Raw genomic sequence first — 27,248 nt, forward strand, 5'->3', positions numbered from 1 at the left:
ATGGATGGATGGATGGATGGATGGATGGATGGATGGATGGATGGATGACAGTGTTTAAAAAGAGAATACTAAAAGTGCACTTGAGGAAGCCTGTAAGCAGGAGGGCTCAGGATACATCTCTAACCACTAGAGCACTTTAGTTTAGACATGGTGTGGCATAAACGGCTGGACAGTAAATATGTCAGGCTTTGCAGGCCACATAGAGTCAAAACCACATGATTATCTCAACAGATGCAGAAAAGGCTTTAGACAAAATTCAACAGTCCTTCATGCTAAAAACTCTCAATAAACTAGGTACTGATGGAACGTATCTCAAAATAGTAAGAGTTATTTATGACAAACCCACAGTCAATATCATACTGAATGGGGAAAAACTGGAAGCATTCCCTTTGAAAATTGGCACAAGACAAGGATGCCGTCTCTCACCACTCCTATTCAATATAGTGTTGGAAGTTCTGGCCAGGGCAATTAGGCAAGAGAATGAAACAAAGGGTATTCAATTAGGAAAAGAGGAAGTGAAATTGTCTCTGTTTTGGGATGACATGATTGTATATTTAGAAAACCCAATCGTCTCAGCCCAAAATCTCCTTAAGCTGATAAGCAACTTCAGCAAAATCTCAGGATACAAAATCAATGTGCAAAAATCACAAGCATTTCTATACACCAATAACAGATACACAGAGAGCCAAATCATGAGTGAACTCCCATTCACAATTGCTACAAAGAGAATAAAATACCTAGGAATACAACTTACAAGAGATGTGAAGGGCCTCTTCAAGGAGAACTACAAACCACTGCTCAAGGAAATAAGAGACGACACAAACAAATGGAAGAACAATCCACACTCATGGATAGGAAGAATCAACATTGTGAAAATGGCCATCCTGCAGCCCAAAGTAATTTACAGTTTCAATGCTGTTCCCATCAAGCTACCATTGACTTACTTCACAGAACTGGAAATGAAGTACTTTAAATGTCATATGGAACCAAAAAAGAGCCCACATTGCCAAGCCAATCCTAAGCAAAGCAAACAAAGCTGGATGTATCATGCTACCTGACTTCAAACTAGACTACAAGGCTACAGTAACCAAAACAGCATGGTATTGGTACCAAAACAGAGATATAGACCAATGGAACAAAACAGAGGCCTCAGAAATAACACCACACATCTACAACCATCTGATCTTTGACAAATCTGACAGAAACAAGCAATGGGGGAAGGATTCCCTATTCAATAAATGATATTGGGAAAACTGGCTAGCCATATGTAGAAAGCTGAAACTGGATCCCTTCCTTATACCTTATACAAAAATGAACTCAAGATGGATTAAAGACTTAAACATAAGACCTAAAACCATAAAAACCCTAGAAGAAAACCTAGGCAATACCATTCAGGACATAGGCATGGGCAAAGATTTAATGACTAAAATATCAAAAGCAACGGCAACAAAAGCCAAAATAGACAAATGGGATCTAATTAAACTAAAGAGCTCCTGCACAGCAAAAGAAACTACCATCAGAGTGAAGAGGCAAGCTACAGAATGGGAAAAAAATTTTGCTATCTATCCATCTGACAAAGGGCTAATATCCAGAATCTACAAAAAACTTAAACGAATTTACAAGAAAAAAACAACCTCATCAAAAAGTGAACAAAGGATATGAACAGACACATCTCAAAAGAAGACATTTATGCATCCAACAAGCATATGAAAAAAAGCTCATCATCACTGTTCATTAGAGAAATGCAAATCAAAACCACAATGAGATACCATCTCATGCCAGTTAGAATGGCAGTCATTAAAACGTCAGGAAACAATAGACGCTGGGGAGGATGTGGAGAAATAGGAATGCTTTTACACTGTTGGTGGGAGTGTAAATTAGTTCAACCATTGTGGAAGACAGTGTGGCGATTCCTCAAGGATCTAGAACTAGAAATACCATTTGACCCAGCAATCCCATTATTGAATATATACCCAAAGGATTATAAATCATGCTACTATAAAGACACATGCATATGTGTGTTTATTGAAGCACTGTGCAAAATAGCAGAGACTTGGAACCAACCCAAATGCCCATCAGTGATAAACTGGATAAAGAAAATGTGGCATATATATACCATGGAATACTATGCAGCCATAAAAAAGGATGAGTCATGTCCTTTGCAGGGACATGGATGAAGCTGAAAAACATCATTCTCAGCAAAGTAACACAAGAACAGAAAACCAAACACCGCGTGTTCTCACTCATAAGTGGGAGTTGAACAATGAGAACACATGGACACACGGAGGGGAACATCACACACCGGGCCTGTTGGGGGTGGGGAGCTAGTGGAGGGATAGCATTAGGGGAAACAGCTAATGTAGATGACGGGTTGATGGATGCAGCAAACCACCATGGCACGTGTATACCTATGAAACAAACCTGCACGTTCTGCACACGTACCTGAGAACTTAAAAGTATAATAATAAAAAAGAGACAGACAAACAAAAGTCCATAGAGTGGAAGCAAATTTATTAAGAAAGTAAAAGAATAAAGAATGGCTACTCCATAGCCCCTTGGGGCTGCTGATTGCCAATTTCAATGGTTATTTCTTGATGATATGCTAAATTAGGGGTGTATTATTCATGTCTCCCCTTTTTAGACTATATAGGGTAACCTCCTGACATCACCATGGCATTTGTAAACTGTCATGACACTGGTGGGCATGTAGTAGTCAGGATGACCAGAGCTCACTCTGGTCACCATCTTGGTTTTGGTAGCTTTTAGTGGCTTCTTTACTGCAAGCTGTTTTATCAGCAAGGTCTTTATGACGTGTGTCTTGTGCCGATCTCCTATCTCATCCTGTGACTTAGAATGCCTTCTGGGAATGCAGCCCGGTAGGTCTCGGCCTTATTTCACCCAGCTCCTATTCAAGATGGAGTTGCTCTGTTCAAACGTCTCTGACATAAGTAACGGTCTATCAGAGAATGAGGAAGAATGAAGCAGAAATGACAACATGAGGAAGGGCCCTGCATGCTGAGCTGATGATGGTATCATCACATCACACCTTGGGAGGCATAAAAGGATCTTTAGCAGGACAGCAACATAATCAGCACCAGAGGTTTTAGCTAATGGCTTGATTCATAATTCACCAAGATGACCTACGTCATCTGTACATACTTCACGGCTGTGAAATCTTGCTAAGCAGACTTGTTTTCTTTTAAAAATGAACATAGAGCCAGGCGCAGTAGCTCATGCCTATAATCCCAACACTTTGGGAGGCCGAGGCAGGTGGATCACCTGAGGTCAGGAGTTCGAGACCAGACTGACCAACATGGAGAAACCCCGTTTCTACTAAAAATACAAAATTAGCTGGGCCTGGTGGCACATGCCTGTAATCCCAACTACTCAGGAAGCTGAGGCAGGAGAATCGCTTGAACCTGGGAGGCGGAGGTTGTGGTGAGCCCAGACCGCACCATTGAACTCCATCCTGGGCAACAAGAGCGAAACTCCATCTCAAAAAAAAAAAAAAAAAAAAAAAAGAAGGAAAAAAAGAACATAGCATGACTTTGAACATAAGGCTGTGATTTAGAAAATGGCAGGTGACTCAAGAAAAACCCAGGTGCTACCTACAGAGTGAGGTGGAAAAAAAAATCAGGGTTTACAAACAGTTTATTATTTAACTAATAAAACAATACACAGATGTCCTCTCTTTATAGGTTTCCATTTACAAACTCACCCTATTTTTCATCCATCTCCCCCTCCTCCTTTTCATGTTCAAACACTTTCATACTCGCTATGTGCTAGGCCTGGCCTTGGCACAGAGGATACAAAGGTAAATTAAGACAGAATCACTATCCTGGAAAGAACATACATCCTAATGGAAAAGTCAACACAGAAATAAAAATTTATAAAATGTGACAGAAATATAAATTAAGTATGTGGGTATATCAAGAAAAAAAAAATTTAGAAAGGCAAGAAAGTCTTTAAAAAGGAGGTGACACCTGAAGCAGGACTTGAAGCATCAGCAAGAGTTCATGTGGAAGAAGGAGGGGAGAGTGGATTGCTGGCAAAGAGGATAGAACGAGGAATTAATTAAATAAACGTTTTATAAAAGAAGAATATTCTATGGCTGTAACTCTCAACTTTTTACTGTGCTCCAAAAAACCTACAGGATATAATATATTCTCATCAAAAACAGTAGTTCACGACTTCCAGATGTCTCACGGGGTAGAGGAGCAGGTGCACAGCAGCAGCTGCAGTATATTCGGGAAAGGAGGGGGAATCAATTCTGAAAAAGATTAAACTATCCCAGGAATTCAATCCCCAAAGCTAGACATCGTTCCTCCTCCAGTCTCACTCCCAAGCTGTACTTGGAAAAGATCTTGCTGGTGCAAATGTGCGTATGTGTGTGCTTAGGCAAGGGACTGTCCAGCAGGAGAAGAGATGCAAAGGGCACTGGGGCCACTGGGGGTGCCATGCTGGGAAACGCACACATTATCCTTGGGCCAGTTGTCCCAAACTGGGGTATGTGTGCCACTAGCACACAAAGCCTTCCAACAGGGACACAGGCACAGACAGTTTAAAGGGAATCCATCTCTAAATTAATTTCCACCTTCTCTAAGTATTCTTTCCTAAAACCGATCAAGGTGTGAAGTCTGTGCGCTTTCCCAACTCCCCATTCACAACAGCCTTCAACTAACATAAGAAAGGCATGTCTGACACTCTTTCTGAGTCTGACTCTGATACATTGTTCTGATTTCTAAAAAGCTCCAGAACACCAAAGGGACAATTCAGAATGCTGGCGTATAACAGACTCCAGTGGAGACCACCTTTGCAAAAATTTCAACAGTGGGAAAATTATGGCAGTGGGGGAGATCTAATTTAACCAACCCCCATCTTGCCTTTAGCCTTCAAGCTGTCAGACATTTAGTTTATAGTTTAAATGATAACAGCCCTTGCCCTAAAACTCATCTGCCTTTGTAAAGTGAGTGAGAGACGACCAGGCTAAGAGGAGAGAGAAAGCTGAATTCTGCTAAGAAGCAGACATAAGCAATTGCCAGCCATTACTGCATTCTGGAGATCACAAGATACGCAACTTCTCCAATTACTCCTGCAGATAACGTCACTATTGTAGACTGACCTTCTGAGATATCTATTCATATGTTTTGCATGTCTGAGATCCATGGCTCCACCAGGACCCATCCAGAAGCAATTCGGCGCCCAGGAGGCTCACTTCCCACACCCCTATGATTGTACCCCAATCAATCAACAGCAAGCACCCATTTCCTATCCACCCGCACCCCTTTCCCCAAACTGCCTTTTAAAAAACCTTAACCTAGAAGTCTTCAAGTGAATTAAGTGATAACTCCATTTCCAGCATGGCACGGCCAGCCTTGAGTCAATTAAACTCTTTCGTTACTGCAAAGCTGGGGTCTCTGTGCAGTGGCAGAAAGAACCCATCAGGTGACTACACAGTGACTGGATAACAAACTTCTTCTTGCATGTCACAAGGTTCCCAGTGCTTTTTGTTTTTTTTTTTTTTTCTTCTAAGTTACTTTTTAAAAACAATTTCAATAGTTTTGGGGGAAAAGGTGGTGTTTGCATGGAAAAGTTCTTTAGTGGTGATTTCTGATATTTTGGTGTACCCATCACTGGAGCAGTGTACACTATACCCGATGTGTAGTATTTTATCTCCCATTCCCTTCCAACCCTTCCCCACCAAGTCCCCAAAGTCTAATGTATCATTCTCATGTCTCTGAATCCTCATAGCTTAGCTCTCACTTATAAGTGAGAACATAGGATGTTTGGTTTTCCACTCCTGAGTTACTTAGAACAATGGTCTCCAACTCCATCCAGGTTGCTGTGAATGTCATTATTTCATTTCTTTTTATGGCTGAGTAGTGTCCCATGGTGTGTGTGTGTGTGCGTGTGCCTGCATGTATCTCACATGTTCTTTATCCACTTGTTGGCTGATGGGCATTTTAGGCTGGTTCCATATTTTTGCAATTGCAAATTGTGCTGCTATAAATATGTGTGTGCAAGTGCTTTTTTCATATAATGACTTCTTTTCTTCTGGGTTAAATACCCACTAGTGGGTTGCTGGATCAAATAATGGTTCTACTTTTAGTTCTTTAAGGAATCTCCAATACTGTTTTGCATAGTGGTAGTACTAATTTACATTCCCACCAGCAGTTCCCTTTTCATCATATCCACACCAACATGTATTATTTTTTGATTTTTAAATTATGGCCATTCTTGCAGGAGTAAGGTGGTATTTCATTGTAGTTTTGATCTGCATTTCCTTGATAGTGATGTTGAACATTTTTTCCTGTTTTTTGGCCATTTGTGTATCTCCTTTCGAGAAGTATCTACTCATGTCCCTCGCTTACTTTTTGATGGGATTGTTTGTTTCTGGCTGATTTGTTTGAGTTCCTTGTAGATTCTGGATTAGTCCTTTATCAGATACTTAGTTTGTGAATATTTTCTCCCACTTTGTAGGTTGTCGAGTAGCTGATCATTTCTTTTGCAGTGTAGACACTTTTTCGTTTAATTAGGTACCATTTATTTTTGTTTTTGTTACATTTGCTTTTGGGTTCTTGGTCATAAACCCTTTGCCTAAGCCAATGTCAAGAAGAGTTTTTCCAATGTTATCCTCTAGAATTTTTATGATTCAGGTCTTAGATTTAAGTCCTTGAACCAGCTTGAGTTAATTTTTGTATTAGGTTAGAGATGAGGATTCAGCTTCATTCTTCTACAAGTGGCTTTCCAATTAAGTATCCCAGCACCATTTGCTGAATAGAGTGACCTTTCCCCACTTTGTTTTTGTTTGCTTTGTCAAAGATCAGTTGGCTGTATTTGGCTTTATTTCAGGGTTCTCTATTCTGCTCCATTTGTCTATATGCATATTTTCATACCAGTACCATGCTGTTTTGGTAACTATTAATATAGCCTTATAGTATAGTTTGAAGTTGGGTAATGTGATGCCTCCAGATTTGTTCTTTTTGTTTAGTCTTGCTTTGGCTACGAAGACTCTTTTTGGGTTCCATATGATTTTTGGGATTGTTTTTTCTAGTTCTGTCAAGAATGATGATGGTATTTCGGTGGGAATTGCATTAAATTTGTAGACTGCTTTTGGCAATGCAGTCATTTTCACAATATTGATTCTATCCATCCTTGAGCATGGGATGTATTTCCATTTGTTCTGTCATTTATGATTTCTTTCAGCTGTGTTTTGTAGTTTTCTATGTAGAGATCATTCACCTCCTTGCTTATATTCCTAAGTATTTTATTATTATTATTATTTTTGCAGTTGTTGTAAAATAGATTGAGTTTTTGATTTGATTCTCAGCTTGGTCATTGTTGTTGCATAGCAGTGCCACTGATTTGTGTATACTGAGACTTTACTGAATTAATTTATAACACCTAGAAGCTTTTTGGATGAGTTGTTAGGGTTTTGTAGGTATACAATCATATCACTTGGCGAACAGTGGCTGTTTGATTCCTCTTTACCAATCTGGACGCTCTTTCTTTTTTTCTCTTGTCTGACTGCTCTGGCTAGGACTTCTAGCATGATGCTGAATAGCATCAACATTATGGTGAAAGTGGGCACCCTTGTCTTATTCCAGTTCTCGGAGAAAATGCTTTCAACATTTCCCTTTTCAGTATAACGTTGGCTGTGGGTCTGTCAGAGACGGCTTTTATTATCTTGAGGTATGTCCCTTATATGCCAATTTTGATGAGGGTCTTAATTATAAAGGGATGCTGGATTTTGTCAAATACTTTTTCTGCATCTATTGAAGTGACCATATGATTTTTGTTTTTAATTCTGTTTATGTGATATATCACATTTATTTACTTGCACATGTTAATTCATCCCTGCATCGCTGGTATAAAACCCACTTGATTATGCAATATTGATATGCTGTTGGATTTGGTTATTCTGTTGAGGAATTTTGCATCTATGATCATCAGGAATATTGGTCCATAGCTTTCCTTTTTTGTTACATCTTTCCTGGTTTTGGTATTAGGTGATACCGGCTTCCCAGAATGATTTAGGAAGGATTTCCTCTTTATCTTCTGGAATAGTTTCAGTAAGATTGGTACCAATTCTTCTTTGAATGCCTGATAAAATTCAGCTGTGAATCCATTTGGTCTTGGACTTCTTTGGTTGGCAATTTTAAAAATTACTGTTTCAGTCTTGCTACTTGTTATTTGTCTGTTCAGAGTTTCTATTTCTTCCTGATTTAATCTAGGATATTTCCAGGAATTTATCCACCTCCTCGGGGTTTTCTAGTTTGCGTGTGAAAAGGTGTTCATAGTAGCTCTGAATGATCTTTTGTGTTTCTGTGGTATCAGCTGTAATATCCCCCGTTTAATTTCTTTTCTTTTCTTTTCTTTTTTTTGAGTCTCTCTCTGTTGCTCAGACTGGAGTGCAGTGGCACAATCCTGGTTCACTGTAACCTCTGCCTCCCGAGTTCAAGAGATTCTCCTGTCTCAGCCTCCCAAGTAGCTGGGATTACAAGAGCCTGCCACCACACCCAGCTAATTTTTGTAGTTTTATTTGAGATTGGGTTTCACCATGTTGGCCTGGCTGGTCTCAAACTGCTGCCCTCAGGTCATCCACCCACCTCAGCCTCCCAAAGTGCTGGGATTACAGGCCCAATGCTGTGCTTTCAACACAATTTACAAAGGATCTAAATGAGACGTCTGCTGATAAATTATTAAAAATTAATTTTTAACAAAAGTTTGCTATATGATTTTTGGTCTGTAACTTATAAGAAATTCAAATAATTAAGTGACTCTGCTACGGTAAAACTTCTCCATCCACTTACTTACGTGAACAAGGTTTTTAAGTTCTCATATCTATACAAATATAAAATAGAATACTGACACTGAACTCAATCTCAATCTAATAATAGTCATCCAAGAGCACATAAACCAATTAAAAACAATATTTAAATCTCTACCTCATTAAGATGTGCATTTTGAAATAATTTTATTTTTATATTTAATAGTTATTTATCAAAAAATACATCAATGCTGCTCTGATCAAATATATGCTGCAATAATTGAAAAAATAACTGAATATAGAATTCAAAAAAATCTTGAAACCCTAGAGTCACAAGAAATTTTTTAAATGTCACTTTCTATTTAATTATTTCTGATGCAGAGAAACATGACTTTTAAGCACAAAGACATTGAATTGCATTACAAAAACATTATATGAAAGTAAGAACTACACAAACTCTCTGCACAAAATGACTCCACCCAAACCCCTGCACTAATACACTTGACCAAACTTTAGCAGGGCTTCTAGCAAGGCCATGCCCCTAGGATGACTCCAGTCCCCCTTAAAATGCCAAGAAAGTTCAAAGCTGTCAGTAGAATGTATTGTTCGTTCCAGCGAACACCTGGTGATAAGCCAATAGGCTCCTCAACCCCTCTTTACAGCAGTTACTTTAGAAAGCTTGCAATTATAATCCTATCTCTGTCCCTTTGGGATGTAAACCTCTACTACTTAGTGTGTTTCCTGAAGGATCTGGGATCCATTGCTTTGAAACATAAACACTCAAGGATCCAACTCTCTGTGGGAGGGTAAGGGCCTCATTTCCATGGGCGCCTTGTTCCAACTTGCACAACTACCTGCTGTCATAAAGACATGAGCAGTTTGTTTCTTCTCCAGATAAGTGCCAATTTGCAAACCCAGATGGTTCAGTTAGATGGATCAAACCTCCCTTAACGCCCCTTGTGCCTTTCCTTTCACACACTCCAATGTTGGAAAACGTATTCTGCCTTTTTTGTTTTGGCAAAGTTGAGCTTGGTTTACGCTGGGCTCTCTTCCCTCTGCAGTAGTTAGTACTTAAGAAAATCTGTCTTTACTGCCTTTAAAAAGTATCTGGCTTTATTTCTCTTTGACAAAAGAAGCAGAAATAGTTTGAGGAAAAGGAAAGATGTAACCTTTCTGACAGCTGTAGATGTGTTCTTGTATGTTTTTAAGTGATAGCAGTAGACATCAAATCGCATATGTTGTATACAAACAGAGCTACGTTACAGTTTTACTTTAAATGTGAACATTTAAAATGTGCTGGAAACTATGCCCTCCTTTGTAATCATTTAAAATTATAAAATTTTTAGATATCAAGTGTGTGAGAGGTAATCAGGTTATTTTAAGTTAGCTACATGAGTAAAAGGTTCAAGTCCATGGCTTTGGAGCACTGTTTTCCTAAAGTGTGATTTTCAGACCACCTGTATTGAAATTACCTAAGTGCAACCTCAAAAACGCAAATTCCCTGGCTCTTATCAGGCTTACTGACTCAATCTGTGGGTTTGGGAAAGACATCAGCATTGGCGGAAAGAAACCAGTATCTTGCATGAGCATTTCCTAGTTAATTCTAATAGCAAAGAAAGTGTGTGACCCACCATTGCAGCTCTGGAGCCTTTAAACTGAGTGACCCAACCAACTGGCCAATGGTGAGTTTAGGAGGTGGCTGGAGGTGGGTCCTGGGACTTGAAACAAAGGGACAGTGAGGTGGTCACTGCAAGAGTCTGGACAGAGTGGATGGGGTTGAAGGAAACAGGCAGTTTCAGTTGTAAATGACATTATGTTAAAGGACTGAAAAACACTACTATGCTGTCTTATGCCAGCTCCTAGAGCAGGCACTCCTCTGATGTATGTCGTCAGCTGCCAGTCAGTTGACACAGTAGCTTTCAAACTTTTTTGTCCAAGACCAACAGTAAGAAATAATATTATGCATCAAAAGTCAATTATTGTACATATACACACAGATTATCTGCACATATTGAAAGCAAACAAAAATGTCATGAAACGATATGACCCCCTACTAAGGGGAGATACGTTCTGATGTTTCCGATCCTAATCCACAGTCTGGTGTTCTGTGTTGCTGTGTGTCTTTAATGCTGACCACAATGCCCAAACTAATTACAGGACCCACAAGTGAGTTATAACTCAGCGTATTTAAAGCACCTGTAAATCTGCTCTGATGATAACAGGATGGCTTGCAGGAGCCAGCAATCATTGGAGCTACAAAAGAGACATCAAATTATGTCAGCTATATTTAACTAACTTCATTAAAACAATAAATCACTTTATGTGTTGCTAATAGCCTAGCAGTCATCTCTCTGTGTGCTGACGCCAAATGTTGTGTGTGCTTTTACGGTGTGCACTCTCCTCACCAGGCCGTGAACACCCCCTTAAGTCATTCTTTTCTTCTCAGTGCTTAGTGGAGCATGTTAAGCGCTGTTTATAAATCGTAACTATAGGAATATTATGAAACGGTATTTTAAATATTATGCCAATGAAAGTGAAAGTTAAGTTTAAAAATTTTTGCTTTACTAAAGCTAATAAAATATTCAAAGACAAAAATAACCATACTTGTCTTGTCACATTCATTTATATACTTAACATAGCATCATCATTATAATTATTCTTTTTTGCTTAATTATCAATTGCTCATATAATAAAAGTGAGTAATGCAGGGTAGAGGCCACTTTACCTCAAGCTTTACCCTTTGCCTTGTACAACAACCACAGAAATAATATTACTCTTCAGCAAAGTGTAGATGGCCCTCTCTTTTTATAGCTCACTTCCAGCAATGATATAAGCTATTACATTCTTTTTTCAATAGCTTGAAGGTCACCTTTATCTTCATGAAGAGGGGCATGAAAAATGTTAGAAATGAGATGAAACGTTACTGCAATCAGTAATAAATACAACTATCTATTGCTATTGAGCACATACAGGCCTTAACAAAATTTGAAAGCATTCATTCACATTTTCCATTTAGAAATCTTTTATTACATGCATGTATATGGTATATACCACAAATGGTTATTATTAAGATCATTGAAAGTAGGTCCACTGTATTTAGAGCAAAATCAAATGTTGATATGAAAATCTAGGTCTTATCCCAACACTTCAAACTACTCAGGATCATGTAAAACCAAGAGTCAGATCATCCAGGGCAATCTCATCCCTCTCACCAGAGTGACAGGTAATCCAGGCTGGTGCTCATTAGCACCTGCCACACCAGGGGTCACAAGGTTGATTCAGGAGTGCTCTAACCAGCACAAAGCTTATGGGAGGCTCTGTCACTCCATCTGGATGGATGTGAATCAGGAAGCAACATAGCCCCAGTTATTGCCAGGTATCGTCCTGCAACTACTACAACAAAGTGCTTTATGGTGAAACTAACATGACAGACAGCAGAGAAAAGAAATGGAAAGAAACTGGCTCTGTGATGATGCCTGCTGCTTGCGCAGCCAGCCCTGAAGTTAGCCCCACCTCTGGATCTTTCACTTATAGGAGTCAGTAAATTTTCTGGTAAGTTAAGCCAATTTTAATTGTCTTTTTACTTGTGTCTAAAAATACTCTAAAACTAATCTATATTTATACGGTAGTGATTATAGTTCCTCATTATACCAAGGCAAAAACTTAACTCCAAATATAGAGTAATTTTCCCAAGGTCAAAACTGGATAGAAACTCAGGAAAGTCTGACTACAAACCTGTTTTTTTCTACATTACCACGCTACTATTAAAATAGCTTATAATGTGTCTAAGATCTATCAAGATTCAATTCAGTTCAACACATTGAAAACCCACAACATTAAAGAATAAAATTTCCCAGATTTTCTTGTGTCTGTGTTGATTTAAAATTGTTTTCTCTGTTCTACTCATGAGAATTAATACCTGGTGATCAAATGGCATCAATTTCTCCTAGTCTTTTCACTCATAGAGTGGCATAAAAAAGCCCTCATCAGATGAGATATATTGGACAAAAAAATGATTCTATAATGATTAAGGAACTCTGTGAGGTGATTCAGTGAATAAAATGTTAAATCGCTGGTGGAATTTCCTCAAGGCACATTCAGGAAAATACAATATGAAAACAAATACAGGTAGCACACTTGCCCACACTACAGTAATGAGCCCAAGTCCAGGTGTTTGCTGCTCATGCCTCAGCTTGGCCAACCATCACCTCTCCTGCACCAGGCTGCAAGAGCCTTCACAATGAAACTTCCAGCCCTACACTTCTGTTCCTTTCTCCAATCATCTACAATCATCACAAAAGTGGTGGCATATATATCTTTTCTTGAGACAGGGTCTCACTCTGTTGCTCAGGCCGGAGTGCAGGGGCATGATTTTGGCTCACTGCAACTTCATCTCCTGAACTTAAGAGATCCTCCCGCCTCAGCCTTTTAAATAGCTGGGACTCCAGTGTTTTTACCACATTGCCCAGGCTGCTCATGAACTCCTGGCCTCAAGCAATCTGCCCACCTCAGCCTCCCAGAGTGTTGGGATTACAGGTGTGAGCCACTGCACCCAGCCTAAAAGTAATCTTTATAAAACAAAAATCTGACAATGTCACGACCTGGTTGAAAACTTATGTCTTACTGATCCATTCCCAAGATAAGGTCTATCCTTTAGCCAGGTATAGAAGAGTTTTCATTCCCAGCCCCCTTCCTATATTTCTGGCCTTATCCTATGCTCTTATTTATACCATATTATTTAAATTAACTAAGGGTACTAGGTTATTTCATGTTTTTATCAAAACTGCTAAATCTGTCTTGAATGTTCCCGTCTTTCTTATATTTCCTTCTGTGATGCTCATGACAAATACCCTCATCAGTTAAGACTCAGCTCAAAGACCTTTTATACTATGGGGCCTTTCCTGGCTATATCCCTAGCTCCACTGACTCTATTATTAACCATTTCTACCTCTCTGCCTCCACATCTTTCATTGAGTTATTTGTTTACCATCCTCATTTATGAAGAGATCTCTCTGGCTGTCAAGTCAGCATCCTGCAATAGCTGCAATTGTACGTCCTATGGGTGCCAATACTTGATGAAGCAGTAGGCACTAGCTGTGAGGAAAGGGCATAGTTGTTTATTATACATTCCTTCACTGCAGAGGCTAGAGAGTGTATTTATGAAATAGCAATTAGGAGATAAATCTGTTTGTAAGTTTGAAAGGTACTTAAATGAGAGGAGGGAGCTTATACGATCAACAAAGAATGGAAGAGCAAAGGGAGTCCAAGTCACTAAAGATTTACGGTTGAGTAATAAACAGCTGCAGAACCATGAAGTTTGCCAGAAAGAGGAGAGTACTGTAGTAGGGAGGTTATTTTCAGATTCCTTTCCCTCACTGCTTTCATCATGTTAAAATATGCTTTGGCATTTGATGCACATAATTCTGAGATCGTTTATTTATTCCTCTGTCTTTCCCAAGACTTACACCCCCTGTGAATTTAGAATCTACATGCTTTGCAGGAAGGAGAGTGTACTCCTTTCAGCTTATTAATGAAGAGGCCTGGGAGGGCTGCAGAATGCACCAACAGCTCAGCATCCCACCGGAGTCCTCTCCAGGAGCAGAGTGTGTTATTATTTATGACGGTACTGCGTACATGGTCCTTCGGCCAATTTTCAATCTCTCCTACTAAATGATTACCTTTGCCAATGTGAAATAATTTCCCAAGCACAGATAAGGAGTTTTCAGCTTGCCAGTCAGGAGGGTAATCACAATCACCCCAGATGGGCTTCTGTAGCCAAATTTCTCAGGCAAGGGAGGTAAGGGAAAGCAAGACTTGAGGAGCGCGCCGGTATGTGAATCCTGACTTTGTGAATTCTAGCTCGTAAAACACAGGAGCAGTTATCTAACTTCCCTGGGACTTAAATTCTGTGTCTGTTAAAATGGTGACGAATCTACTTCATGGGGCTGGTGTGACAATTCAGTCGTGTTACAACATTCTCTTCCTCCTCTTATATAATAGTATCTGGTGGGAAGGCTGGATGTGACGAGGGAGATGGATGAAAATGGTTTATCTGCTCCACTATGCGAGTGCAGCCTGAGTGCCTAGGATAGACTTCTGGAGGCACTAGTTCGCCTTGTTATTATTATGTGGTGACACTGACATCTTTAAATCATCTTTTCTCCAATTCATGCCACTATTCACAAGTATTCATTGGCTTCATGTTTCCTTTCCACATCATATGCAAACTTCTTTACTTGTCTTTTGAGGGACTCTTCATAGTATATGGTCCATTTGGGCCAAACTAACTTTCCAGCTTACTAAAGGTAAGACTTTGTATGGGCTGATAGGCATGCAAAATACTTATGTCTTGGCTTTGCCTACATGGGTATATCAGGCTACAATGACTCTTCTCTTTTCAGTTCCTAAAGCAGAAAAGTGTCATGCAATCTCATGCAATCAACATCAAATTTGGAATCAGAAGACCTGTGTTTGAAAAAGGAATTGGATATCTCCTGCTTGTTGAACTTCGACCAATCACCCTCTAGTAATCTGACCTTCAGACTGGAGATGACAATACTTGCTTAATAATCACCCTCACAAATGTGTGTGAATATCAAATGAGCTAGGGTATGGGAAAATTATAATCTTCAAATTCAGAATTCACTATCATGTTATCTTGTATTCCTTGCTGTGTTTTTATGAGTGACTACACTGTTTTCCTAGGTTGCAAGCCCACTAGAATTAGGGACCATATCTCAAACTTCCTTCAGGTTCTCACTACAGGAGTAGCATAGGGTTCAGTAACAACAAAGCAGCAGCAACTACAGTATTAATTTTAAAAAGTAGCAAATATGTATTTTAATACTTACTATGGCCCACGCATGGTTCAAATCACCACCACTACGAAGTTATGTAGGTAAGGAAACCTCATATTTGTACTTTATAGTAAAGAACTGTCTGAATTGGAAAGAGAAGATTCTAAATGTTTTAATCAACACGTAAATCTGCATACAGATAAAAGCAGGCACCAAGCAAGAGGAGAGCAAAAAGTAATGAGAAGGCTAAAAAAATGAGTGTACCACTTTCTACTTAGGAATAGAAGCTTTACAAATGCAGTGTCTTTAAGACAAATGTGCATTAGATATATATCTTTCCTATTTAAAAAACTATGAAAAAGATCACAAGATCTTCATTTAAGGATGTAATGCATATACCCAAAATTATAAAGATCAATATAATTTAATACAAATATATAGTAGGGTAAGTCCAAGAAAAGCCAAAGCACTGGAGGGTGTGTCCAAACCATGGAAATTCTAAGGACAGCGGATAATATGGTTTGGTTCTATGTTACCACCCAAATCTCACCTTGAATTGTAATAATCTCCATGTGTCAAGAGCAGGACCAGGTGGAGATAATTGAATCATGGGGGCGGTTTCCCCCATGCTGTTCTTGTGACAGTGAGTGAGTTCTCACAAGATCTGATGGTTTTAGAAGGGGCTTCCCCCTTGGCTGGGCACTCATTCTCTCTCCTGCCACCCTGTGAAAAGGTGTCTTCCTCCATGATTATAAGTTTTCTGAGGCCTCCCCAACCATGCAGAACTATGAGTCAATTAAATCTCTTTTCTTTATAAATTACCCAGTCTCAGATATTTCTTCATAGCAGCATGAGAACTGATGAATACAGCAGACACTGTTGACATTTTGAGAGCTCCTAAGTAGGGCTACAATTAAAAACTGAAAGAGGCACTCATTAGGATGCCCGTAAGGGGCCCCAGCAATCTTACTACATTTTTCTTGTCTGTCTGCTTTCCCAGTCTCTTAAAACACTACTTTGTACCTTACCCTCTCTTCAGATCTCCAACTCTACCTCCTTTGTACTCACATTAAGCTGATTCCTTTCGTTGCAATCAGAAGAGAATGTCCTCCATCTCTTACCACTACATCTCCCCAGCTACCTGCATCTGTGCCCATCAGCTTCCCATCTCTCCTGCTACTGGGGGAAACTGACAGGATCCTATCCAAGGCGAATTGTTCCATCCGGATTTCAGGTCTCATCCACTCTCACCCATTAAGACAGAAACTCTTAATATTTTAAAAATATATTTATTAAAAGAAAATATGTAATAATGAAAAAAATGATGATCTATGAAGGAGAGGGTAGAGTTTCTTGATTTCAAGATTGCTTGTCAGTGCTTGCTGGTTTCCCCTCATCCTCAATTCTTAATATTGTAGTGTCCTGGGGCTTCATCCTCTCTCCTCCTTTCTTCTCTACCTACTTACTTCCTTGAGAATTTTACCGAGCCTCCTAGTAGTGACTCCTCTTTATGCTCTGAGAATTCCCAAATGTATTTCTAGTCTCTACTTCTCTAATACACTCTAAACTCATATAGACAGCTGTCAACAGCTCAACTTGGATGTTCAAAAGCCATATCAGTCTTTTAAAAAACTATTCTGAAATAATTATAGATGCACAAGAAGTTGCAAAATAGTACAGAGAGGTCCCGTGTAACTATCACCCAGCTTCCCCCACAATGACATCTTACGAAAAGCCATACCAATTTTCATATGTCCCAAATCAAACTATCCCCAAAAGCTATTTTTTGACATTCAACAAATATTCATTATCTCTTCTTTGTACACATGGCATTTATTAATACACTTAAATGGTACTTCTTATAGTTCATTCAATATGTACGTATGCATGTACACATACACTTCAATAAACTATGAGCTTCTCAAAGGCAAGGGTCATGGCAACCTTTTACTTGTCTACAGCACGCAGAATAGTGACTAAACATTTCCTGAAAGTATTTGGAATAAATAAAGCTTATTCAGGTCAGAATCAAAGGAGTCAAACAACTAGACCAAAGCCAGAGATCAATGGGCAAAATACTTATTTAAAGATCAAAAAAAATTTGAATCAACAGTTAGTGTTCTTTTACCCTGAGAAAACATTATATAACACTTTTATAGTTGAGTTCAGCATGATTATAGTTTAGCAACAACAATAACTATAAAATTGAGTGGGGGAGAAGGCTAAAAAAATGAGTGTACCACTTTCTACTTAGGAATAGAAGCTTTACAAATGCAGTGTCTTTAAGACAAATGTGCATTAGATATATATCTTTCCTATTTAAAAAACTATGAAAAAGATCACAAGATCTTCATTTAAGGATGTAATGCATATACCAAAAATTATAAAGATCAATATAATTTAATACAAATATATAAACATCTAGACACTGGAAAAGGCAAATAATTATACATACATGTATTTTATTTGGCTTTAAAGGTGTTATATCTTGAATAAAGTAAAATCCACTTACGTATAAACAAAAATGTGTATGTACATATGACAGTACACTTACTTTGACAAATATTTTTCAATAATTGTTTCTCATTTTTCCACTTTGGCTTTAATGACAGTCCTTTTGTAAAGTATTGTTAATCCTATAAAGTCTCTAAAATCTTACGGAGGTTTGGCTCCAGAAGATGTACTATTATAGTGCAGAAAATGTATAGCGATTTCTGCCAAAGACAGATAACCTCTAAGGTTTTATCATTTATTGTTAGCTAGACATTCGGTTGGATATGTGTAGAAGGAACTATTTTCTCCATCTTTTGGGTTCCTACCTTGGCCCATAAAGCAGGAAGCTCCCCCTATGAGTCCCAAGACGTCAAGTACTCTTCACCCCCACTCCCCATTTCTGAGAGGAGGAGTGGCATCTGGTAAGCGAAATGGGGAGAAACAATTGATGATGGGTGGCGAGCTCTTTCCCTACCTTTCTCATATCTGCCAGACTTGAAGAAGCGCATACACTCTTCTGGTGGTGTTGTCCTCCCAGTGGGAAACGTGCGGGTCAGGCCCAGACTTTTGCTGCAGAGAAGTGTATCTGTCCAACACGTTTATGTCCCTACTGAGCCCCTGAGAGTGACCAGTCTGAGTTGATGTGTGCTGAAATACACACTGCATTTCAAAGGTGTTTTTTTAAAAAAAGGCAAAATATCTCACTGTTATTTTTATATTGATCACATGATAAAATAGTAATACTTCGGACAATTTCACCTATTTTGTGTGATTTTTTAAAATGTGGCTATTAGAAAATTTCAGCCTCCACATGAGGCACACATGATAGTTCTGCTGGACAGCACTAATTTGGGGACCAGCTCTCTGGAGCTCACGAATAGGAGGCAGCCCTTCTGACAAGGCATGTATGCTCTGCAGAACTGACTGTCCTCGGCAGGGCTGTCTGAAGATTGAGTGCAGGGTGTAGGATAGGAGGACAAAAATAGCAGAAAACTGACATGGAAAACAAAGCCACAGTCTCCAGGCCAATTCTACCAACAATAAAGCTGTTATTTTCTTTTCTGGGTACCTGATTCCTCTATCTCTTAAGTGATTACAATTTGATAATGGAAAAATGACAATTATTTATTACTTTTCCTGATTAAAACCCAAAGATACGATAGAAATATTTCTGCTCTCTTGGAAGTAGCACAAGCACAAAATTCAGGGATGAGCACGCAGCAAAGAAAGTGGTCTTCTCCAGGTCCTTAGGGGTTTAAGTTTCAAAAGCTTCTAAGATTTCAGTGGAGAATTCTGCCCTGGGTGGTTCTCAGAGGAAACAAAAGTGGCACATGAGTGGGAAATCGGCCTGGGAAGCAGATTTCTAAGTGAGATTCCCCAGCAAAATGACAGTGACAGCCACTGGAACACTTAACTGAGAGGAACACGGGGCTTCAGTGCGGAAATGGAAATCAGGAAGGGAGAGTGACCACGGCCAGGGATATGTGAAACAGATCAGTCTCTGCCAGAGGAGGCAGTATGGATGGACGGAAACATCGTCTTTCTTCGATGGTAGACATATGCCGCAGTTAACATCCTGATTGGAGACTTTAAAAAATTTTTATTTTATTTATTTATTTATTTTTGAGACAGCATTGCCTATTTGAGTTGTGAACTGAAGTTGCTGGTTTTTGCATGCAAGGCTACTTTTGCTTACATTTTCTTCCAAGTGAGCAAAGTGAGACAGTGACTTCAAGAAAAACAACACAGAATTTGCTGTCATGATAAAATTGGAACTTTCAAGCAAAAATTCAAATTTTGGAAAACTTGGATCCACCACTGTAAAGCTGACAGCTTCCCAATACTGACAGACTTACTGGCTGAGATAAGAGCTCATATTAATGAATGCGTTTTTTTCACATTCTCTGATGCAATCTATCAACATCTGGATGATCTATATAACTCAGTGAACTGAAACTTCTAAATGTCTTCATGCAATTATATTACAAAATCATACCTGGGAAAGGAATCCGTTCAAGTGCAACCTAGACCAACAGTCTTAATGCGACAGGGTACAAAAAGTTCAATAATATGGCTTCAGATGTCACACTGCAACTAGTCTTTAAGACTTTATCACATGTTGAGTTTCAGTGTAGTATCAAAGAAGAATACTCCAAATTATAGGCTATTAAAATACCTCTCCCTTTTTCAACCTCTTATCTGTGTAAGGTTGGGTTTTCTTTCAACCTAAACAACAACAGACTGAATGCAGAAACTAACATGAGAATCCAGCTGTGTTCTATTAAGCCAGACAAGAAAATGTAACACAGTGCTGTTTTTTCATTATTTTCTGTCTTGGAGATACAGTTGTTTTTCATTAAACATGCTATTCATGTCAACCTATAATGGCTCTATTATTGGTATTTTTAAATAAATAAGTTTAAAATTTTGACTTTAACTTCTTCTACTTCTTCTTCTACTTTTTTTTTTTTTTGAGACAGTCTCTCTCTCTGCTGCCAGGATGGAGTGCAGTGGCGCTAGCTTAACTCAGTGCAACCTCCGACTCCCTGGTTCAAGCGATTTTCCTGCCTCAGCCTCTCGAGTAGCTGGGATTACAGGCATGTGCCACCACGCCCAGCTAATTTTTGTATTTTTAGTAGAGACAGGGTTTCACCATGTTAGCCAGGATGGTCTCGATCTCTTGCCTCGAGATCCACCCACCTTGGCCTCCCAAAGCTGGGATTACAGGCATGAGCCACGGTGCCCAGCCTGTCTTTAACTTCTAATATGGTAAATATTATTAGATACAATCTTCATAAACAAAAACTCTTTAGAATCCTCACTAATTCTTAAGAATATTAAAGCATCCTGAGATCAAAGTTTTGAGAATGACCAATCTATGATAATTATTTAATCAACCACTTAAGTATAAAGTACCTATTTTATACTGTGCTAGGACATAGGAAATAAGAGATAAAAGGCACCATCCCAGTCCTCAAAAATTTCCAATTTCATGGGCAAGGTACTTCTCAATTAACATAACTTAAAAATTGTTTTATTGTATAATTTTTAAAAACCTTCACTTCACGTTTCTTATAAACATGACTTTTATAGCTTAGTGTCTCCCATGGAAACTAATACTGTATATAGCACATAGCAAATGCCTAAATACTTCATGATTCACTCTGAATCTGACATATGGCATCAGAAAGTCACAATATACATTAAATAAACGTTTTTCTGTAAGTTTCAGACACTGAGTACTCATGGTGAAAGATGTACTGCCAACCTTAGTTAAAAGTTAGTATTGGCAATGCAGAGACCCTGAAGTTACAGCTACAATGCAACCTTTTTGATCAAGACTTAAACTTTTACAATAAATTTCATATTTAGGTCAAGTTGTACTTTTTAAGATTAATTTATTCTACCAGATGTTCATGCCACAGGTTGAATAATAGGATAAGGAAGGAAATGGTAGCTTATTTCAAGAATCTGAACAGTAAACAAAGATGCTCTTATGCTGTTTCCATAACTCCAGGAGGCAGTGGAGATTAAAATTAGGCAAAAGATACGTTTAATTAAATAAATAAAGCAAGTAAGCAGGGATACTGGCTTAATTATCAATAGAAATGAGTTTGAAGGTCAAAAAATAGACTAGATAAGAGGTTCTCAACAATGTTTCTGCTCCAATCCAAAGGAGACAAGCTGTTTCCCATTAGAAGCAGAGGTTTACAATGGCAATGAATCAAAAACGGTATCAGTTGGAAAGGTAGCACGTGCAAGGTGGGGGAAAAGGGAGTGGGTAAATACCTATTCAATTTCAGGTTGAGAAACATCAGTCAAGGTACCAGAAGGATTTTTTAAATTGTATGATTACCTGGGAGTTTTTAAACTTTTTAAAGAAGGATCCTGGCAAACTTCTTGACAGCATTTCATAAAAGAGAGAAGTATTTTCCACACATTTATCTATGGATGTAGCAGTACTAGCTATTGAAAGCAAGTGGAAAGTATAAAACACAAAGGCTAAGATTACACATATGCTCCCCATTGCTAACCACCTAATACCAAGCAAATCATGTTCTGACCTGCCTTTCAGCCTCTTTTACAACCATTTTCCTGGATTTCTAACCCATTCACTTGTTCCCTGTTCCTTCTATAAAAATGCTTGTAATAGCTGAATTGACAAGCAATAGAGGAGCAATTCTAATCTGATTCAACCAAAAAAAAAAAAAAAAAAAGCAATTTAGATTTGGTACAAATGCACTTTAAACATTTGCATCCTTTTTCCTTCTGCATATTAATCATCTCAAATGGCACACAAATTCACTCTCTGACTACATGACATAATACTATTTGTGAATATCTTCCCCAGAGATTCTAGGAATTCTGCAAATGTAAATCACAACGGAATGGCTGTTACCTTGAAAGCAAACAGCCTTCTCTGGTATGTTTTACCAGTGGATTGGGCACTCAATTCAGGCCCTGGGAATATTCCTTTCTGAATTCTAACATCTGAACAATTGCTTATTGTTTTTGTTATGCACTTGAGAATTAGCTTACCAGTTCCTTCCCAAAATTTCTTTCTAAATTAAATGTGGGTACACATTTGAAAACTGCACACTATGTATGAACAGTACACACTTATTTTACATTTTTAACATCATGTACAAGCTGTTGGGAACATCTGGTGTTTTGCAAATTTGGGCAAATCCAGCTGCATTTCCTCTTCCAAATGTGTTCTCTGACATCTGCAGGCTGTGTTTCATTTTGATTTTTATACTCTCTCTCTTTCTATCTAAATAGGGCAGCATTATGTACTTTCAGACATGCATTTTTTCCAACTTTATACTTTTCCTCTCTGAACAAAAAATTAAAAACTTGCCAATTAATAAAATGAGAAAAAATGTTGTGGTTAGACTAAAGATGTAAAGTTAATTTTAAATGTATCTGTCTCACCTCTCTATAATTTACTTGAATCAGTAGAAACTTGCCTCCTGAGAACAGTTTACAATAAAGAAATATCTATGCTTGGAATATACCATCTGAGCTAAGAGAAAACAACACAGTAATTAACAGATTGAATCTTTACTGGGTCAGGTGCACCTCTAACCCAACAAAATACACATCTGTGCACCAACAACTGCGCCACACATTTTCAGGGGCTGGCGGACATCTTGAAAGAAGTATAAGGTTAAGAAACTAAAGGGATGACAATATGAATAATCCAAAATCACCTAACTTAAAGCATCGTAAATAACAACTAAAATGCAAGTGGACTTTACATCCTACTCTTACATTTAATCATACATAAAAGATTGCTGTTGCCAAGTCTAAAACTCTGTGTCCCCTCCACCTGCATGCTCACAATTAGCATACAGTTCCAGCTGACCCTACTGGCTTCCCTTCCTGCCCTCACATAAAATATCTAAAACAACCTCCAGCCTGAGGGTGGGGTGGAAAACTGCCTGGGAGCAAAGGCACCTCCACCTTCCTGGATGACCTGCTGGCCTGTTAGCCCCGAAGGCTAGTTCACAAGTCTCAAATCTGAGCTGGTTCCTTGGATCTTAAACTCCCAACTTGGCTCGGTTTCTTCCCCTATATAACCAGGTTCCTGCCTGGACTTTCTCATTTATATTCAGCTCTGCTCTGGACACATCCCAGGACATGCTGCTCCTACTGGGCTAAAAATGCTCAGGGCTCTCTGGTTCCACTGCTCTCCCACAGTTTCTGGAATGGCTCCAGGTCCCCCGACTCTAGTTGCTTGTTCTATGACATCTTAAAGATAGCAGAGTTCAGTGGTTAAGAGAAAAGGCCATGGGATAAATCTCCATGAGTTCAGATTGACTTCTCTACTACCAACTTAACTTTGGTAAGCCTCAAGTTTGCTCATCTATAAAACTGGGGTAATAACATTATCTCCCTCACAGATAACTCCACCACAACCTCTGTCTCAAGGAAGCAGAAGTCTAAGAGAGATTCCTGAAGCTAAACGACACAGCTGATAAGTGATGGGTTCAGAGTTCGAAGCCAGGTTTATATGTCTCTAAACATATTCTTTTCAAATACATGATGCTCTTGTCTTTTAAAATCATCCTTATTTTTCTCTTCAAAACCAACAAAAACGATTATCTCCTTTTCATAGCAGTGGTTGTGAAATTTAAAACCAAGATACATTACTAGGGTTGCAATAACAAGAAAATAAAGAAGTACTTGGTTATCCACAACTATTAATCTAGTGATTTGGTTAAAACTAGCATTCTTCACAGAAGTTGGAACCTCTGCCTGTGCCAACCTCCAAATGAATGATTTGCAATTCTTGGCCTTTACAGTCTATTTCCAGGATAATACTAATTAAAATAACAATCTCTGGGATAGGGTACTGGGCAGACTTGGTGACTTGCAGGGAAGGAGAAGGCAACGGCAAAGACGGCAAGAGAGAAAATCAAATAGGAGCTCCAAAGGCGACAGAGTTCAGCAGTTGAGTCCAAAGGCTAAGATTTTCCAGGAGAGAGATATGCCCAGAGTTCAAATAGTGAAAAATGTCCATTTGTTTAGCAGCGGTGTCTGGGTGTGGGGACAGGAAAGGGGAGGAGGAAAACCCACATTATCTATTCTGAGTGAGGCTACACATTGCTGAGGGACTGAGTGCAGGTATTAAGATCCAGTCAAAGCGCGCCAAACTGAGCATGGGGGAGACATCAGAAAATGCAATACGCGCTTTCTTTGATAATTCTATCATCAAGTTACATACTGCGTGATATGAATAATAACTTTTATATTTTTAATTTTTTATGTTTTTATTTTTTTGAGACAGAGTCTTGCTCTGTCGCCCAGGCTGGAGTGTAGTGGCATGATCTCAGCTCACTGCAACCTCCGTTTCCTGGGTTCCAGAGATTCTCCTGCCTCAGCCTCCTGAGTAGCTGGGACTACAGCTGCATACCACCATGCCCAGGTAATTTTTCTTTCTTTTGGTGTTTTTTGGTTTTTTTTTTTCAGTAGAGACGGGGTTTTGCCATGTTGGCCAAGTTGGTCTCAAACTCCTGACCTCAGGTAATCTGCTTGCCTTGGCCTCCCAAAGTGCTGGGATTACAGGCTTGAGCCACTACGTCCGGCCAATAACTTTTTTAAAGACTCAGGTTAACCCAAGCTAAGTTATTAGCCTGGTTTCCAATGCAGGTATTCTGGGCTGGGCACTGGAGCTCCTTTACATTTGTCAACTGGAAAGACAGAATGGCATATTTACTATAAAGTGACATGAGAACTGTAGCATGTACTAAGTATACATGTAAATGAGAAGAGTCATCTCTATTTTAGCATATTTTTACATCTGTAATAGAGAAAAACAACTTCCGAATTAAAATGCCTCCTTCATAGCAAATAAAAACTTTTTTAAAAGCCAATATGTAATTATTTTCCATTTCAAGAAAGGAAATAAAAATAAAATCTACAGAACGTAGGAGCAATTTTCATTTCTTCTAATGTGCTCAAACCACTTTCAAATATCTTTGTTTACCTTGGTCACAGCTTTTGGAGAAAACGTAACTGCATCTACCACAGTGATGAGGTCACCTGGGTGGAGACGATCAAAGTACTTCATGCAGACATCATAGGCATGAAGCCACTCTGGTGAAGAGCCTGGGACTTGTTTAATGAGATGAGGGTCTCCAGTCCAGAACAACTTCTGTAACCAGATGGTGTACAGAGAGCTTGGGGAAAGCATCCGTCCATCCTTTTCAGGGATTTTGGGAACAAGTTTGGAAATAGATAAAATATTTTGACTTGAAAGAACTGGCTCCAGTGCTTCAAGAGGACTCATGTTTTCATCTGTCAGCTTTTTGTAATTAAGACCTAGCAGGAAAAAAAGAAAGTAGGTAAGCAGTTCACTCCAATGTAAATATATAGGCACTTTCAAACACACACACATAGCCCTCTGTATGTCTGAATGCAAAGATTTATCAACTTAGCTATAGTAGCTAGTTGAGGTTTTCTATTAGAAAGATCAGGAGATCTGAGTTCCAGTCACAGCCCGAAACTTATTCGGCTGTGCGATCCCCCAGATTGGCCATTCATCTTCTGTGTGCCTCCATTTCCTTGTTTATACACTAGATGACAATATCTCCATGCCTTTGGAATCCCCTGCAGCACCTATGTTTCCTTCTATCAGTGCATTCACCAAACTGCGTTACATTCCTTTGTTATTTATCTGGCATTTCACTAGTTATTTGAAGGCAAGGATTGAATCTTATTCCCTTATCCTCTGTGTCTAGGCCAGTGTCTCATTTGATTATTCAGAAAACAACTGATAAACTGAAGGGAACTCTCCCGATTATTATGAATATCAAACAAACATAGATTTGAATGTGCCTTGCAAATTATAAAGTATAAAAATTTAAGAGGTTTTAAGGGGTTTAATTTCTTAGTTATGAGCATAAAGACCATTCTAAAGATTTCCACAATTTAACAAAAATTCGAAGGCTCTTATTTTAAGTGCTCCATGCATATTTTAATCATATGGCTCCAGTGGAATGAAATTCTGCTGAACTGCCTATTATAAGGTGTCTTGGCCTTGCCTTTTATATACATAAAATATAACCAATGGGAGTAGTGAAAAATCCTGGAGCGGAAGTCCAAAACTTTGGATTTTAGTACCAGGTCTACCATAAGTCACTGTGTGACTTTTAATAGGTTTCTTACTTTTTCTGGTATTTAATTCCCTCAACCATAAGTGAAAGAGTTGGAAAGATAATAACTAAAGTCAATTAGCTTCAAAATTCTGTGGTTTCAGAGCTCTGCCAACCACAATGCATGAACAGGATTGTGTACAGAAAATTAATCCCCAAATTTAATTTAAAAGAATGAATTCAAGCAGGGAAACAATCATCCTACCTGATGCAACAACCTTAAACTTCTTCAGCAGCCGAATGTGGGTTTCTGGTTTAATGGCATAGTTTCCCAAATCTGCACAGCCACAGTTTTCCAGAAGAGTGAAATAATACAGCAGCCTTTCGTGATCAAAGCCACCAATAGTGGGGTAAATATACTTGACCATGTGCTGGTGAAAGGCTTCCGGATCAGTCTTCAAAGTCTCAAAGAGATGAAGGTCTTGGGCTCTATTTTCAATTTCTAGTGTGGACAAACTGAAATTAAGAGCCAAAGGAACTGTGTTAAGATTTTTTTCCTTTATTAAAGTGATTTTTTTTTTTTTTTTT

General features: G+C 38.8%; 1 protein-coding gene across 1 annotated transcript in view; it reads right to left on the reverse strand.

Annotated features, from left to right (window-relative positions):
- The window catches only part of NBAS (NBAS subunit of NRZ tethering complex), a 394,400-nt gene that overhangs the window by 77,207 nt on the left and 289,945 nt on the right, over nt 1–27,248 (reverse strand). The window contains exons 42-43 of the mRNA XM_026454698.1: nt 26,926–27,176; nt 25,553–25,887 (exon numbers count right to left, since the gene is read on the reverse strand). Coding sequence (XP_026310483.1) covers nt 25,553–25,887; nt 26,926–27,176 — 586 coding nt within the window. The remainder of the gene's footprint in view (nt 1–25,552; nt 25,888–26,925; nt 27,177–27,248) is intronic.

The sequence above is a fragment of the Piliocolobus tephrosceles genome, chromosome 15 (assembly GCF_002776525.5).
Source record: "Piliocolobus tephrosceles isolate RC106 chromosome 15, ASM277652v3, whole genome shotgun sequence".
Taxonomy (NCBI): Eukaryota; Metazoa; Chordata; class Mammalia; order Primates; family Cercopithecidae; genus Piliocolobus; species Piliocolobus tephrosceles.